Source organism: Rhamphochromis longiceps, linkage group LG3 (assembly GCF_057381845.1).
Source record: "Rhamphochromis longiceps isolate RC_006_pf linkage group LG3, R_longiceps_female_GT1.1, whole genome shotgun sequence".
Lineage (NCBI taxonomy): Eukaryota > Metazoa > Chordata > Actinopteri > Cichliformes > Cichlidae > Rhamphochromis > Rhamphochromis longiceps.
Window position 1 is genome coordinate 16,477,985 of NC_140559.1, and position 17,485 is coordinate 16,495,469.

The 17,485-nt window shown below is 42.1% G+C and overlaps 2 protein-coding genes across 2 annotated transcripts; one reads left to right on the forward strand and one right to left on the reverse strand.

The window, feature by feature from the left end:
• Positions 1-888: 888 nt before the first annotated feature.
• LOC146673173 (T-cell surface glycoprotein CD4-like) lies at positions 889-12,030 on the reverse strand. Its single transcript, XM_085400932.1, has 6 exons — positions 11,955-12,030; positions 11,507-11,566; positions 8,074-8,142; positions 7,820-7,960; positions 7,272-7,610; positions 889-1,551 (listed from the first exon to the last, which is right to left on the reverse strand). The coding sequence occupies exons 1-6, from the start codon at positions 12,028-12,030 to the stop codon at positions 1,520-1,522; spliced, it is 717 nt and encodes a 238-aa protein (XP_085257058.1). The 3' UTR covers positions 889-1,519.
• A 1,919-nt stretch (positions 12,031-13,949) lies between these two features.
• LOC146673174 (nuclear factor 7, ovary-like) lies at positions 13,950-15,437 on the forward strand. Its single transcript, XM_085401763.1, has one exon. It carries the CDS (start codon positions 14,046-14,048, stop codon positions 15,435-15,437), a length of 1,392 nt encoding a protein of 463 aa, XP_085257889.1. The 5' UTR covers positions 13,950-14,045.
• The last annotated feature ends 2,048 nt before the right edge of the window (positions 15,438-17,485 follow it).

A 17,485-nucleotide genomic window follows, 5' to 3' on the forward strand; every position in this document is an offset into this window, starting at 1 on the left:
TCCGCACAGCAGATACAGGTTCATAATTTTATCAACACATCCATCCACAGATGTAAATCCAGAGCAGCCATGTTTACCCACAGCATTATATTACAGAGGAAGATGTATATTAGTTGCTCAAAGGCACTTCAAAAATAGAGGTTTGTCTGTGATTGCAGGGACAAAAACAATGAAAAAAACGCATTCAACAGGTATATGTGTAAATCTTTATTCAATTCAATTCAATTTTATTCATATATCACCAAATCACAACAAAAGTCACCTCAAGGCTCTATTAGCCCTTACATTCTGCTCATATTTCATTCATTCACAGAAAGAATTCTGATAGGTTTGTAGCTTAAACCTATTCGCTGGAGCGTTGAAGGTTCATTAATATATGACGTATACATACACACAAAGAGTACCTTACCTGTGTGTTGTGTGTGTGTGTGTGTGTGTTGGGGGGGGGGGGGGGGGGGGGGGGGGGGTGCCAGTGTGTGACCCCATAAACAACTTCCCTAAACCTGCTGGTCTGGAAGTCCAGCAGTTCATCTAAACAAAAGGCACTTAGCCTAAAACAGACATAGATACGTTTATCCTACCATAAAACAATAAGAGAAGGTACGACCTCTCCCATGCTCCCAGGATGTGGGTGTGAATGCCAGAACACTCTGGAATGCACACAAAGTTTTTGCAGACTATTAAGGATCAAACCTCTACCACCATGACATTGATTATGTATGAACCACACATTCAAACATTTGCAAATATGTGATATCTTGATAAACCGAGCAGATATTTGAACTTTCCACAGCTACATTCTCGCCTGAAAATATGTTAAAAGTTTATTTTGTGACCCAGAAAGAGTAATAAGAGTGATATTAAAAACTTAGTAGCTGCCGACATTGTTGAAAACTGGAATTGGCTGGGCCGCGCTATGAATTCTGGGATATGGTGGGCCACAAAGGACACATCCGACCCATCCTTCAAATTCGGGGAAAAGGAGAAGAGATTTGTCAGCTGCATTCGGAGAAGTCTACGAATTTGGACAGCCTTCAGCACGTCGCTGTGACATAATCGGCCTACAAATGCAGCCTCAAGAGGATGCAGCCCATGAATTTGGACACCCCCTATAACAGTTTGTAAAACCTCTTAAGTCTGATGAGATGGATTTACAAACTAAAAAAATGTCAGGCAAAGAGAAGATTTTTTTATACAAAGTACTTAAGGAGGAAAAAGTCACATGAAGCTAATAAACAACCACACCAACATAAAATAATTAATTTGCCTAACCTAAACCAACACAAAAACACTCACTGATCCTGACATTAGAGCTCATAAAAATTCATGTATGTTTGTAACACAGTTTGACTTTGTGTCAGTAAATCTCATGAACAGCCTGAAGATGAATAAACTGTAGTTCAGAGTCACTGACAGCACAGACACACACTGTTGGTCTGAGTGTGAGCATGATGATCATCAGAGATGTCTGCTGGATGTTCAGGAAAGTTCATTGGTGTCTGTCCTTAGATCGTCTGACTCACAGTTCATTTCTGTCTCCTCCTGTCTGACCTGCAGGTGAGAAACAGGTGTGAGGTGTCAGCTGTCAGGTAGGTGATGAGTGAAGAACAGAACAGAATCCATCCCCTTTTCCCTCATAGCAAGCAGGTCTGGCCCGGATCTGGTATCAAGCCGGCACTGCTGGCTGACTTCTGGCACGATAAGACGTTTGTCATCCAGATATGGGCCAGGCCTGCCATAGATGGCACTGTCTATGTGATGTCATGCCATATCTGGCTCGATTGTGGTTTGGTTTATGTGGCCCAGGCTCATAGAAAACAGGCCTGGCCGGGATCCAGCATCAAGCTGGCACTTCTGACTGACTGGTGTCATGGCAGAGTGTATGTCAACCAGATGCGGGCCAGGTCTGGCAATGAGGCACTATTTATGTTCCTATTTTCCTATTTTAGTTAGAAGACCCAAATGCCATGTTGCAATACTATACCGCAATGGTAGCCAATGTTTCAAGTGCACGTTTGACAGGTTTATGAGTGTACACTTTATCCAAAACCTAGTGAGGGTTTACTCATCTTTGCCAGTGAGTGGATGTAGCTCAGGCGGTAGAGCAGGTCACCTATTGATCGGAAAGTTAGTGGTTCGATCCCTGGCTTCTCCAGTCTGCATGTCATGAGTGCGAGCATATATGAATGTAGTTAGGAAGCACTCAGTTAAGAGAAAGTGTGTGAATGTAGCATGTTGCATAGAGCACTTTGAGTAATCTGGGAGAGTTGAAAAATGCTGTATAAGAATCATTCCATTCACTGTCTGAACAAAGTTTTGTCATGTTGCTTTTGCACTATTATGCACATGTTGTTATTACATGGCTTAATTAAGGTACACATTAGGCTGAATTCTGGGACCAGAGCTGAAAGTGTTCTGGGACAGCACAGGGCCAGCAGTGTGTCTGCAACTGGCCTTGTGCTGGCCCATGTGTGGGTCACCAAAGGGTCGTCATTCTTTGTGGTATGTGGAACATGTGTAAGCACATTGTGTGGCCCAGATTCGGGCCATGCCAATTTTGCTATGTGGATAACAGGTCTAACAGTTCGTTCAGGGTCGGAGGTCATGTTGGTTTCATCCAGCTGATATGCAGATCTGTGAGAGCTCATTAAATAGTGATGGGATTTCCAGCTCTTTTTAGAGAGCCGACTCTTTCGGCTCCCAAACGGCTCTTCAGGTTGTTTTGTTGCTTTAATTAATTTATAATTAACAACAATATAAAATTATGCACAAAGGGGATAACTAATGTAAAAAAAGTGGTTTTATTTATATATGTTTATATATAAATATATACAGTGGCCCCTACAGACAAAGCACGTACAAACTCCAAAACACATTTCTAGCGTGAACTGAACTTCCAAAACAGAGCTACCTAGATCACTTAAATTACACAATTGAAAGCGTGTATTGTTTGTGTATTTATACACAAATAATATATTGTTCATTTACCTGTTACTACAACACACCAAATCCGGTCATTGGTACATCCTGGCTTGTGTAGCCACTAGGTAACAAAAGCTCAACACTGCGCCTAGCGTCCTGGAGCACTTCTGTTTGTGTTTTGTACGTGTTTTGAGTTTTTATGTGCTTCTGAGTTTTAATGTGTTTTGGAGTTTTTACGTGCTTCGGGGTTTGTACTTTGATTTATTCACTCCACATAAAATGTAATAAATATATCATATAATACAAAAACCAACTATTCACATTTCAACTTTTAACTTTAAATTTTCAGTTTTTTCTTTTTAAACAAATTTAAAGTGAAACAACACAAAACACTGCAAACCACAACACAATAAAATATAAATTAAAATATGAAAACAAAAAGATGCACATTCTCTGTCATATGGACCTGCATGAATAAACTTTCTGAATCCTTTATCATCCGCAACTGAAAATAGTTGTGGATGATTACTATACCTTTCTAATGTGATGTTGTTGTCCCTGGCTCTCTTTCTCTCTCTCTCCCTCCCGCTCTGTTCCTGTGCTACTTGAGTGTAACTACTGCCCCTCCCCCCTCTGCCCAGCGCAAAGCACAAGGCTCGCATGTGGAGTGAAGCGGAAAAAAAGTGCGAGAGAGAGAGGGTGAGAGAAAGAAGAAATAAAAAACCATGGCTCCCAATAATGAGCCGGCTCGCGTCGTTTACTTCAAAGACCCGGCTCTAAGAGCCGTTTCGTTCACAACCGACACATCACTATCATTGAAACATGCCTGAGACTTTTGGAAGGTCAAATCCTCGAATTTCTGAAAATGTGTTTGTTTATTATGAGGCTGGAACATCTGAACCTTTGATTCAGTGACAACAGCTCTGTCACACCAAACAAACTACACTGTTTACATAATTTACAATGTTTATATATGAAGCACTTCAAATACTAGGATAATAATACTAAAAGTGCAAACTGAAAGAGGATTATTTTAACACCTCAGTGAGCTCAGTGTGATTGTGTCATTAACCCTGATAATTATTGAATTAATTATCTTTAATTTCCTAATACAGTTGTTACACAGGCAAACTGGGGTTTGTCAGTTTATAGTACAAAGATCAGCTCGTATGTTCTCAACCATGAATGAATTAATTTTAAAACAAAATTCAGAGGAGATGATGATGTAAGAGAACAACAATTTATCACAGCTGGTCCAGATGTGTCAGGGATCACTGATGATTTCAGCATGAGAGGTTCAAATTTATAATGTGATCAGTCTCCTCCAAAGTTTGTAGAACGATCCAGGCAGTGATTCTGGAATTTGGAAACTGCTTACAGATTAGTAACTCTGCTCAGCTGGTCTCAGGAACATTACAGCAAGAGGGCAGAAACTAGAGCTGGGCGATATAAATTTTTTCATATCACGATATGTTTTTTTCATTTCAGGCGATAACGATATCTATCACGATATAAGCCAAATAACTATATTTGTAAGATTTAAATGTGCCGTTGCTCACAATTAAAATGTGAAATAATCAGCAGCTTGTTTGGATTTAAATACTTATTTCTCATAATAAGTTTAACAGGGTAGATGTACTTAAGGAACATGAGACTTTTTCAGATAAATAAAGGCAAATATTGCAAACTACACAAAAGGCAGCCGCTAAAGCGTTTAAGTTTCAAAATAGAACAAACGAAACAGACTAAATTGTCAATACCACTTAGAAACAAAATATTAATTCTAAAAATAAATCTTAGTTTGTTTTACAGAAGAACAGACTGTTACGGTCGCTGACCTCTAGTGGCTCTCCCTCTGTAGAGGAGTGTCTTTTCTCCTTTTCTTGTGTTGCAGGTCTGCCTCATGAGCCACAGCTGAGGTGTGTTCGTCAGCCACGGCATATAGTCTGCCATCCTAAACTGCCACACCCCTGCCACTTCCCCCATTTTTGCCGGAGCTGTGAGCTGTTGTGTTTTGGGCAGCGGGCCTTAGTGTGTATGTGTGTGAGACCTTAAACTCTGTGGAACTTTGGTTTTCTTTCTTTCATTGTAAGCAAAGGTTGTGCGATTGTGTTATTGTGTTAATTAGTTCATTGTTGTGGAAGCAGGTAGGGGTTCTCTGCCATTTTAGTTTCAACTGTTTTCTCCTGTTTTTGGTTAGACAGGGAACTCAGCCATTGTATCTTGTTTTGGTTAGTGAGTACTTGGTTTGATTTCTAGCTAAAGGGGGTGTTTTGTTTGTTTTGGCCTTGGAGACCCTGAAGAAAAGAGCTTCCCTGTGTTTATTTTTACTGTAGTAGTTTTGGGCAATAAATCATGTTTAATGACATCTATTCTCCAGTAGTTCATGTGTTCTCTTTCACTTTGTGTTACCCCTCACCCCAGTCAACACTTCATTTGTAAGTGGGGCGTAACACAGACAAAATTGACTAAGTTTTGTCAATATCAAATCAACTGAGAACTAAAAGGAAATTCTCAATCTCTCCTTGTTGTATAGCTTAGCTTTTCAAACAGTTTTAACAATTACTTTAGTCTGACAAAATCCCAATGACGAATTAGCGCTTCCAGTCAGAGATGAGCATGCACCGGTTTACTACTAAACTACTATGCTACTACTACTATGCTACTGTTTTTTGTCAGACTTGAAAAAGCCGAAATACCTTCACACTACGGAACTTCTATGGCTCTTCCGTTCGACAATTGGAACCATCATCTGTTTTCTCTTCGGTAACCTTCGGTCACGCTCTCGGTTGATTTTTCTCTAGTCGGCGCACTCATTTCCTCCATTACCCGGGCGGCACGGCGGCTGGCTGCTTCCCAAACAAATACACATGTGCGGCTTGGCACTTGGGCTGTACGTAACAAGTCACGTGATGTGATGCTGCGGCTGTGATTGGTTCGGCTCTGCGCTACTTAATTTAGATTGGCTGTTCTTTTTTTTTTTTTTTTTTTTTTTTTTAAAAAGAGGACAAGAGAGATGAGGCCTATCGCAATAGTTTAACTTTTCTATCGAGAAAACGTTATTTTGCAATACATATCGTTATCGTTCTATCACCCAGCTCTAGCAGAAACACAGCTACAGTATTTTGCCTTGATTTAAACATGGCAGACTGACAACAAACACACATCAACAACCAGGAAGCAGCTTCACCTCTGATCACACACACACTCAACTCTATGGGCTCAAAATGTGGTCATAAATAGATTTGTGCGTGCGTAAAAAAGATTTGTGCGTGGACTTAGCCAAAACAAACCCCTGCAAGTTACAACTACGAATTTTGACCTTATTTTTCTTCCTGTCATCTGATTGGTCAATGTCATGTCAATCACAAATGTAACAATCCAATCAGAGAACAGATGGGTTTGGCTGTCAGAGGGGCGCTTTTTTGAACTGCAGGTCCTTGAAGGGTAATACAGTTTGAAGCTGGACGATCTCTATATAAATATCCGATAGCAGCTAGGTCCCCTAACTTTCAGCAGCTGTTGAAAGGATAAAGTTGTGGTATATCAGTGGTTAGAAATACCATTATTACTTTAGGATTAGTTTAACACAACGTCAGGGCTGACCCGGGACCATTGCTGTGAGTCACAGTGCGCAGCATAAAAGTCCTTTCACATCGGATGCAGGATGTGCTGCTAATGCTAACTGCTAACTAAAAGCAAAGGATCCAGAATTTGTTGCTGGCTGCTGGGCTCTGTGGGTTTTTGCAGCAGCTCTACCTGTACTAGATGCACCTGCTTCTTGTCTTTTCTATCTCTGACTTTATGTCCTCTACAAGAGCTTCTTTTCTTTTTGCTAGTTCTTCAAATGTTCAATAAAAACATGTATGCTAATTCATAACGAAGAAAGCTTTGTAATGAAGACTGTCATTTCCAAAGCACTGCCCCCCCCGCGTCTGCAGCGCTGTTGAAAAGGCTGTGGAAGTCCCTGTATTGAACACGTAGTCCTGTGACACAAAATCACCAAACTCGGACGACCACAGATTGTTTTCCTTCGTGGTGATGAAGGAAAACGCTGGGTTGGCATGTAAAAGGGCATTTATTCCCTTCAAAGACCTGCAGTTCAAAAAAAAGCGCCCCTCCGACAGCCAAACCCATCTGTTCTCTGATTGGATTGTTACATTTGTGATTGACATGACATTCACCAATCAGATGAAAGGAAGAAAAATAGGGTCAAAATTCGTAGTTGTAACTTGCAGGGGTTTTTGGGCTAAGTCCACACACAAATCTTTTTTACACATACAAATCTTTTTTACAAGTACAAAATATTTATGACCACATTTTGAGCCCAAACAACTCTACTCACTCACCTGGAGGATCAACAACAGTCAGGGAGATGGAGCTGATGAGTTTCCATGAGTTTGTTTCTGCCATGAAGCCATAACACTTGTATGTTTCAGCATCATTAATCGTCACATCCTTCAAAATCAAAGACACGTCTCCATCCTTCATCTGTCTGTCCTGCAGATCCACCCGGTCCTTAAAAGATGGATGCTGGCTGTCTGGAACAAAGTAACCATCTCGGTACAAAAGCACATATTCTTTCTTCAGGTCATCTCTGCTCCACTCTACAGCTCTGATGTTGTTGTGTGGAGCTCGACATGTCAGAGTGACGTCCTGTCCAGACTCAGCTCTGATGGTTTTCTGGACTGAAAGAGGAAACAACACAGAGCAGAGAGGTTAAAGGTCAAAGTACAATTATGATCAGAATGATTGACTTTAAATATTTTGTTTATTTCCTTTGACATTTGAGTTTTTAGTCATGTTGGATTTAATGAACCTCTGAACATCCAGCAGGTCATCCATACAACAAACACACATCAACAACCAGGAAGCAACTTCACCTCTACTCACTCACCTGGAGAAACCCTGAGGTAGATGATGCTGATGAGCTCCCATGAGTGAGTTTCTTCCATGTAGACATGACACTCATATGTTTCAGCATCATTAATCGTCACATCCTTCAGAATCAAAGACGCATCTCCTTCATCTGTCTGTCCTGCAGATCCACCCGGTTCTTAAAAGATGGATGCTGGTCGTCTGGATCGAAACGACCATGCTGGTACAAAAACACATTTTCTGGCAACAGGTCAGCTCTGCTCCAATACACACGTCTGATGTTTGGAGATCGACATGTCAGAGTGACGTCCTGTCCAGACTCAGCTATGATGTTTTTCTGGTCTGAAAGAGGAAACAACACAGAGCAGAGAGGTTAAAGGTCAAAGTACAATTATGATCAGAATGATTGACTTTAAATATTTTGTTTATTTCCTTTGACATTTGAGTTTTTAGTCATGTTGGATTTAATGAACCTCTGAACATCCAGCAGGTCACCAGTGACCCACTGAGGGGGAATTTTAGCCTCATGCTAAACATGCAAAGTGTCAGAAACTACAAGATGTTAGCTTCCACAGAACAACAACATGTGCTGATAATAAGTGAACATAATGTGTGAGAGAAAGCAGCCTCTCATTATAAGACACTGTGAGTCTCTGCATGCTGCCTTTATGGAGCTACAGCTGTTTGTATACACTGAACAAAAAGCTTTGTAGCTGCATCCTGACTCCTGACACTACAACACACCACACTGACACACACATTACACTTCTTTGTCTCTGTCACAGCTGGATTACAGATGTTAAGTGTCCACCCAGGTTCATGTCTCATTCACACACAAATGGCATTCTTTACTTTTAGTCTTATGACCATATGTTGTATATTTATTGTATATTTATCACCCTTAAAAACCTATGTCAGACATTGGTTTATGGACTTTGTATTTTGAAGCCTCAACATTTGCTTTATTGCTATCGCTATGTGGGTTTTTGTGAGCCTTTTGGGACCATATGAGGACGAGGGATCAGAATCTGGAGTTGTGCACACTACTGTTTCTTTTAGTGTGTATCCATAAGATTTGTACAGCAGATTCAAGTTGTGCCTTGAAAACAGGAAAGTCATCTGCATAGAGGAGAACTTTAATAGCAGGCTTGTATAAAGTGAGGCTTTGTGCTCACATTTGCTGCAAACACTCGTTTTACTTCTGTCACCCTGTTTTGATGCAGAATTCACTTGAAATCAGGGAAGAACGGGACTTTCTTTTTAAATGTGTTCTTGTGAATTGATTGTGTACCTCATACATTTGATTTGACTTTCTGTGAGACAACAGTCATCTGCTGGCCAAATAAGTTTTCCAAATACCTCCACGTGATCAAGCCTGGATTTAGAAAAGAATAGCAAAAACAATCTGCACCTCCTGCTTCAGATGCAAGTTGTGTTTCTGTGTTGAAAGACAGCGGCGGTTGGGGAGACCTCGGCTCATCCAGCTGGAGAGCCTGACCAGGAGGAGTTGAACATTAACTCAGCTCTTCCAGGGCACCCTGCAGACTCGGCTGCTGGCATTGGCGAGGGAGTGCGGCCGCCACTGGGATGACGTGAATGCCAAACTGGCATCTATCACAGATCGACTGCAGGTATGCGAGTCAGACCTTCTGAGGAGGGTTTCACTTTTCTCTTTTCTCTATAATTGACTCTTTTCTTTCTCTTTAAACTTCTTGTCTCAGAGTGGGAGGGATTTGAAGCACAAAGGGAGGAGCTTGTCGTTTGGTTGGCTGATATGGATGTCCACCTGAGTGAGGTTGACCAGCTGACAGGAAACACCTGTGAAAAACTGAAACAACTGCAGGTGTGGGCTTGTTTTGATATGACATATATTTGATATGATACATACGTCAAGATATTGTCCTAAACTGGACTAACAAAGGACCATGAGTCCAACATGAAACTTACCTTACATAACACTGCAGTTCATTGATAATTTTAATCAAAAACTTGTTGTTTAAATATTTTTACTGAACATGCAAACATCTGCTGATGACAATGTCTTTATTGGTCTGTTATGAAGCTATTGCTATTTCTAATGTGTTTTTATCACTTTCTGATGTTTTGTTAATTAAACAATACATGTATTAATTGTTGTGTTATCTATAGATATAGTATTGATATATATTTATTTATAGTATAGTAAAAAATATTATTATCACTGTTTAAATGACTGATAAGTGACATGTATTAGTTGTGATGTTGTGCTGAGGGTTAAAATGCCTTTTTGTCTTTTGGTAACTACGAAATGGCAATAAACCATTAATATATGTCTATGCTGTGCTCGTATTTATTTTAGCCTACTCAACTTCAATTTATAATACATTTTATTTTGAAAGATTTGAAATGGTTCCCAACCCAGCGGTCCCCAACCTTTTTTGCGCCACGGACCGGTTTATGCTCGACAATATTTTCATGGACCGGCCTTTAAGGTGTCGCAGATAAATACAACAAAATAAAACTAGTACCGGTACTGAAAAAAAGAAGATTTATTCATAACACACGTGAAAAGACCCAGGAAAACTGAGTAAACGATAAAAACGATAAAAATGATAACAAAATAATGCTGAAAACCGATAAAAAACCCTGAAAACCATACATTTCACACCTGACGCTCAACTCTTGCGGCCCGGAACCAAACGACTCACGGACCGGTACCGGTCCGAAGCCCGGGGATTGGGGACGGCTGCTTTAAAGAACTCAGGAGGATGGAGCCAATGAATTTGGAAACCCCCTAAATGTGATCTGATGAAGTGTGAGGTTGTGAGAAAGTCTCTGACTGCATTCATAGATGTGTCCTTTCAGCTGCTCGCTCTGATCCAACCTTTGGTCTCTAAGAAGAGGCTTCAGGGAGACGTTTGCTACGTTGGACTGTAGGACCATCAGAAATGTGTGCAGTAACAAAACAGGCAGCACTGAAAGCAGCTCTAAGTGTTTGTGTTGTTCAATGATTTGTGCACAACAACAACAATGGGACCTCTCTCATCCATCAGTCACCATGTTGACATTTTTCTGACACACTTTGAAGCTGATGGACGTTTTGTGTCTGCACCAAGTACGTTTTCAGCAGCTATGGCACCGGCAGGATTCACTTTCACAGACTCACAAGCACCAGCTTCACCCCTCCCCTCCCCCTCCAGCTGTAGGCTTTAACATTGAGTTTCCCCACACATGTTTACAGACGAGTTAGAGAGCAAGAGAAGAAGAGACGGATTCATAAATGTCTTTGTTTCTGGGCTATGTGCTGATCAGAGGTGGCCCATACTAAGGTTTCAGCAGTTGTAATGAATAAGGTTTATTGACATTATTAACATATTAGGAGAAGATTTGATAAACAAAGAAAGAAAAATACCACTGTTGATCACAGGTGGATTTACTCTATTGTGTGTTTTGTCTGGGCTTTTTTTCGTGAATGAACTGAATAAATTATGGAGGTGAAGAGGAAGCTCTCTGTACAAAAAGAACAAGGACAGTTTTTACAGGATGTTGTGTTTGTTCTAAACATTTCATTTTGCTCTTTTATTGTGAAATAATTTAACTTTCATAGCAGCAGTAAATAGACGTCATTCATGACACTGAGATCTGTGAGCTCAGCAGAGTGAACTCAGATTTTCAAATTAAAATATTCATATAAAAATGAGCAAAAAACAAAAAAAAACAGAGAGACTTGCTCTCAGTCCAGGATGTCCTTTATTGCGTCCATCCTTCTCTTGTCCTCCTGTGTGACCTGCAGGTGAGAAACAGGTGTGAGGTGTCAGCTGTCAGGTAGGTGATGAGTGAAGAACAGAACAGAATCCATTTGCTCTTCAAACTGCTGTCAGACATTATCTACTGCACTCTGATCACATCACTCAGACCAGCTGCTTTTACAAAGTCTCATTGATGGGTCTGTCTAGCAGACCAGACCAGATACAGAGTAGGTGTCCGCCACTCCCCTGCACCTGTGTCAGTTTCCCAGGTAAGGGGGGCTGGGGCCCAGTTGGTCCCTGCTTCAGTTTCTGGGGCCGGCTGGTCCCTGCACCCGTATCAGCTCCTCGGGTGTGGACAGCAGCTGTCCAGTCGCTGCCAAAATCTGCACCGACCCCCGAGGTGAGGTCCGCCAGGACAACGCTAACCTCCGCACCTGTACCCACTCCTCGGGTGGGAGTGGACCAACTTCACAATCTCTTTTGCAGCCCATAGCTCAGCCATTAGCCCCGCTACCTGTAGCAGTTCAGCCTGCTGTGCAGTCGCCCTCAGTTCAGCCCATTTACAACATGATCCGAAGATCCGTTGTATATGAGCAGGAATAGTTTAAAGTTATGGCTGAACTGTCCCAGGCATCTTCTGTTGCCCAACTACAAATGGGTGGACCTCCAGGTCAACGGAAAGCCACGTGACCGTGAGAGTTCCTTATATCACAGTGCAGTGGTAGATACAAAGCCCTGTACTGCCCTATATTGCACCTTAATTTGTTTTTATATAATTGCGTGGAATGAGTCTTGAGCTGAATTTTTTAATAGGCAAAAAATATTTAATATATTTAAATAAGTTAATAAGTAAATGTTAAAATTTTGTCTTTTTTTCTTTTTTCGCTGATCCGAAAATTGATCCGAACCGTGAGATGTTTGATCCGTTGCACCACTACACACAAGTGTAATGTTTTTGACTCATCTAGCTGATTTTTGTCCACATTCAATCATGCCTCACCTCACAAAGGCCTATTCTGTGTTTTTGAGTTAATACACAAGTTCCTTAAGATTTAACTCGATATCACTGCAAAGTGTGTAATAGACAGTCCACCAGCATTCAGAAGTTGCAGGAAGCTGCAGTGACAGTAGAGAGATTTTCCTGTGTCCTGGGCCCCTTGGCTCATGCTGGACTGCCAGTTGCCTCTGTTTCTCTGGCAGGGGTGTCAAACTCAAATACACAGTGGGCCAAAATTCAAAACTGGAACAAAGTCGCAGGCTAACGTTAATATTTATTGAAATATATTTATTCCTCCAGATATAAGAATGAATCTTTTCTCAAACACGTTTTGCTGAAAAACTGAATATGGAACAAGTTCTGCTCCAATTATTTGGGTAAAGACAATAAACACTTTGATGGTCAATAAGTGAAAGTGAAAACGTGATAAACCAATAATATAATTAATAAATAATAAATAATTATATTTTTTGATAAGTGAAGTTCACTGAACTGAAAGGAAATTTTGGTTTGATGATGGTTGACATGTTTTCCAAATAGAAGTTTTTCCTCTAGTGAGGAGATGCAGGTGCAGCAGAGCATTGCTGGAAGAAATGATCCCAAGGGTGGAATCTCCTGAGAAATCTTCAGAGACCCAGCGAGAAGTAGGGACCATAGCTGACAGCCCAGGCAGGGGTTGAGGTCAAAGGTCATGCTGTTTGGGGACCTACTGGTCATCATGAGAAGATTCTGGAACCACAGCAATGACCATAAAGCTGCACTGGATGGAGAGCTGTGCCACGGGGCTTTCCAGAGGTAATCACGAGGAGATTGTGGACAACATGTGAAATGAGAGAAAAGCTCTTTATTAGTAACTTTTACAACTTCTGGCAGGTTAATGTCTGAACTTTGGAGTGAAACACACCCTTAGTTACAGGAAATAACACCACTGTCTGTAACTAAGTGAATCCACCTTAACACCACCTGTGTGTGTGTGACTGCATTACACTCCCACTGCTGGGAACCTGAAGAAGAACCAGAACAAAGTCTAAAATAGAAGCTGACAAACAGCTGCACCACCGAGTGACACTTTATTTTATAACCTTCACAACAGGTTTCATGTTGTGACCTGTGGAGGTGAAAAGACACAAAACCTGTTTTACAGCTTTTGAGCTGCAGGCAGGATTGAAACACACCTTAGTTAAAAGTCCAACAGCAACATTTTCTCCTCCCCTCACGTCACTCAAATGTGACAAACCAGGAAACAGGAAGTTCTTCGTCCTCAGTACAGAGAGACGCACAGACGATCATACTGAGCTCAGACCAAACTAGCAGCTTCCTCTGAGTGAGTCCAGCTACAGGAGAGAAAAGTGGAAAACTCCAACACTGCTGCTTCAAGCTGCTGACGCTCCACACACTGAATGTGAGTTTGAGCAAAAACACGACTCAAAGGAAGTTTCAGTGAAGGTGGTAGAGGAGGGAGGGGAGCCAGGACTGACTGTACTTCCTGTCTGCTGTTTTCAGCTTCACTCACAGACTCAATGGCTTCCAGATCAGAGGAGGATCTCTGCTGTCCGGTCTGTCAGGAGGTCTTCAGAGATCCTGTTCTTCTGTCATGTAGCCACAGCTTCTGTAAAGACTGTCTGAAGAGATGGTGGATAGAGAGACCAACACACGAGTGTCCAGTTTGTAAGAGAAGATCTTCAAAGTCTGATCCACCTTTAAATCTGGCTTTAAAGAACCTGTGTGAGTCGTTCTTACAGGAGAGAGATCAGAGAGCTTCAGAGGCTCTCTGCAGTCTGCACTCTGAAAAACTCAGACTCTTCTGTCTGGACCATCAGCAGCCAGTGTGTCACATCTGCAGAGACTCAGAAAAACACACCAATCACAGATTCAGACCCATCGATGAAGCTGCACAACAACACAAGAAGGAACTTCAGGAAACTCTGGAGCCCTTAAAGAAGAAGTTAAAGGTTTGTGAAGAAGTTCAAGTGAAGTTTGATCAAACAGCAGAACACATTAAGGTCCAGGCCCGACACACAGAGAGGCAGATTAAGCAGCAGTTTAAGAAGCTTCAGCAGTTTCTAGCAGAGGAAGAGGAGGCCAGGCTGGCTGCACTGAGGGAGGAAGAGGAGCAGAAGAGTGGGATGATGAAGGAGAAGATGGAGGCTCTGAGCAGAGAGATAGCAGCTCTTTCAGACACAGTCAGAGCCACAGAGGAGGAGCTGAGAGCTGAAGACGTCTCATTCCTGCACAACTACAAGGCTGCAGTGGAAAGAGTCCAGCGCTGCCCCCTGCTGGATGATCCACAGCTGCCCTCAGGAGCTCTGATAGACCAGGCCAAACACCTGGGCAACCTGACCTTCAACATCTGGAACAACATGAAGGACATGGTCTCCTACACTCCTCTCATTCTGGACCCAAACACTGCAAATCCAAAACTCATCCTGTCTGAAGATCTGACCAGTGTGAGAGGAGGAGAGAGGCAGCAGCTTCCTGATAATCCAGAGAGGATTGATTATTACTGCTCTGTCCTGGGCTCTGAGGGCTTTAACTCAGGGACTCACAGCTGGGATGTTGAGGTTGGAGACAGTACATGGTGGGTACTGGGTGTGTCAGCAGAGTCTGTGCAGAGGAAGGGAGTCATACTGTCTGGATTATGGACAATATTTTTCCATGAAGGTATTTACTACACACACTCACCATCAGCTGTCACTGCTCTCCCAGTCCAGAAGAAGCTCCAGAGGATCAGAGTGAATCTGGACTGGAACAGAGGAAAGCTGTCGTTCTCTGATCCTGATACTAACTCACACATACACACCTTCACACACACTTTCACTCACAGGATGTTTCCATACATTAGCACTGATGATGGTGGTAAAGTGAAGGTGTGTCCGTTGAAGGTGTCAGTGTCAGTGCAGCAGATGAGTTGAGGATGATGATGTTTCTAATGTTGTTTCCTGTCAGTGAGTTGAAGCTGTTAAACTGCAGCTGTCCTCCTGCTGCCTCGTTGTTCCAAAGCTCTTTGTTTCTCTTTTAGTTTCACTGTTTCTTTCTGTTTCTGCTGTCCACCTTTTCACATGGAAAATCATTTCACTGTTTCTCACTGAATGACTCCCCAAACTAGAATTGTGTAAATGGAGATGATTTAGTTTGCTGGGATATGGACTGACATGTGTTGAATGGGAGGAGCAGTTTGTTGTTGTCTTCTTGTCTGTTTATGACAACAATAAATATGTTGTTGAAACAATGATTCATGTTTAACTCCATATATGAAATGTTTCTGATCTTTGAATTCTGTTTGATTAAAGACTTTCTTCATGACACAAATGAGATTTCAGTGTATTACAGTTTTTCTCGATTGCTTAAACACTATAACCAGGCCTCTAAACTAAAATTTCAAAACCGTAACGCTATTGTTCAAAAAGCTCACCCATTTCCCTGAACTATAAACACTATTCCCTGCTTTGACACATAACTCAAATTTGGTGAACTGTTACTGCAAATCCCTACATTTTACAGTGCTTACACCATGTAGTCATTTAGAAAGCACTAGCATGCAATAATGTTAACTTAAGTCAGCATAGCTTGAGCTCAATTAGCACACAATTAACCAGGTGGAAACACTAGGAGTCAAAATTTAGCACACACCAATCAGAACCTGCGATGGATAGATAAAAGGGCCAAAGTCAGCTCATTCAGGTTTGAAACAATGGATCCAAAGAGATGCAAAGGAAGAGGACGTGGTGGAGAAAGAGGACGTGTTGAAGGAGGAGGACGTGGTGGAGGAAGAGGACGTGGTGAAGGAGGAGGACGTGGTGGAGGAAGAGGACATGACATGGTGAAAGAGGAGGACATGGTGGAAGAGGAGGAGGAGGTGGTCTAGGACAACAGGAAGGTGGTGGAGGAGGAGGGAGAGGTGGAGGAGGAGGAGGACGTGGTGAAGGAGGTGGAGGTGGAGAACGACGGCGACAAGGAAGGGGAAGAGCAAGGGCATGAAGACAGTCAGTCTCGTATGAAATTCGAGCCACTTTAGTTGACCATGTCCTTGTCCATGGGATGACTATGAGGGAGGCTGGGCAACGAGTACAACCAAATTTGAGTCGCTTCACTGTTGCCTCCATCATCAGAACCTTCAGGGAGGAAAACAGGTAGGTGTACTTGCAGTAAGACTGCTTTGTACAGTAACGTTTAAGTTACTGAACTTATGTGTCTTGAGTTTCAGTATGTTTCCATTATTTGCCTGTAAAATGAATGTGTGACAGTTACAGTAATGAGTGCTTCTATTTTTGTAGGACACAGAGACGACCACCTGGTGGAGGCAGGTTAAGGCTTTTGTCGGAGGAGCAAGAGAGGGAACTTGTAAACATGGTAATTGCAAATAATGTAATCCGCCTGCAAGAGATTCAAAGGAGAGTGATTGAGGATGATCATCTTTCTCGAGGCATAAATGCCATCAGCCTCTCCACAATTGACCGCATCCTCCGAAAGAATCAATTCCGGATGAAACAGGCATACCGAGTCCCTTTTCGAACGAAACTCTGACAGAGTGAAAAACCAACGTGTGGAATATGTTCAGGTATGAGTTTTGATACTGTATAAAGTATTGTGTACCATCACAGCATGGCAGTTTATGCTGCCATTGCAGCACTCTTGAACTGTGGTTCAGGGTACCGATTGACTCTACTGTGTTATGTGTTTTGCAGAGAATCTTTGAGATTGAAGGACGGCCTCTTCCCCATGAAATAATCTTTGTGGATGAGGCAGGTTTTAACCTGACCAAAAGAAGGAAAAGGGGGAGGAACATAATTGGCCATCGGGCTATTGTAAATGTCCCTGGTCAGCGTGGGGGGAATGTCACTATGTGCGCAGCCATCAGCCAACGAGGGGTACTCCACCGCCATGCCGTACTAGGACCCTATAACACTATGCTTCTCCTTGCTTTTCTTGATGGTTTAAGACAACATATGTTCCAGCTGGA

What these genes read in the sequence shown, in the direction of transcription:
- LOC146673173 (XM_085400932.1), bottom strand. Translation starts at nt 12,030, where the DNA reads ATGGCTGAGCTATGGGCTGCAAAAGAGATTGTGAAGTTGGTCCACTCC. An exon ending in GAGTGGGTACAGGTGCGGAG is followed by an intron (nt 11,567 to 11,954) that starts GTTAGCGTTGTC and finishes TCTCACCTGCAG; the next exon opens with GTCACACAGGAGGACAAGAG. An exon ending in CTACCTCAGGGTTTCTCCAG is followed by an intron (nt 7,611 to 7,819) that starts GTGAGTGAGTAG and finishes TTCCTCTTTCAG; the next exon opens with TCCAGAAAACCATCAGAGCT.
- LOC146673174 (XM_085401763.1), top strand. Translation starts at nt 14,046, where the DNA reads ATGGCTTCCAGATCAGAGGAGGATCTCTGCTGTCCGGTCTGTCAGGAG.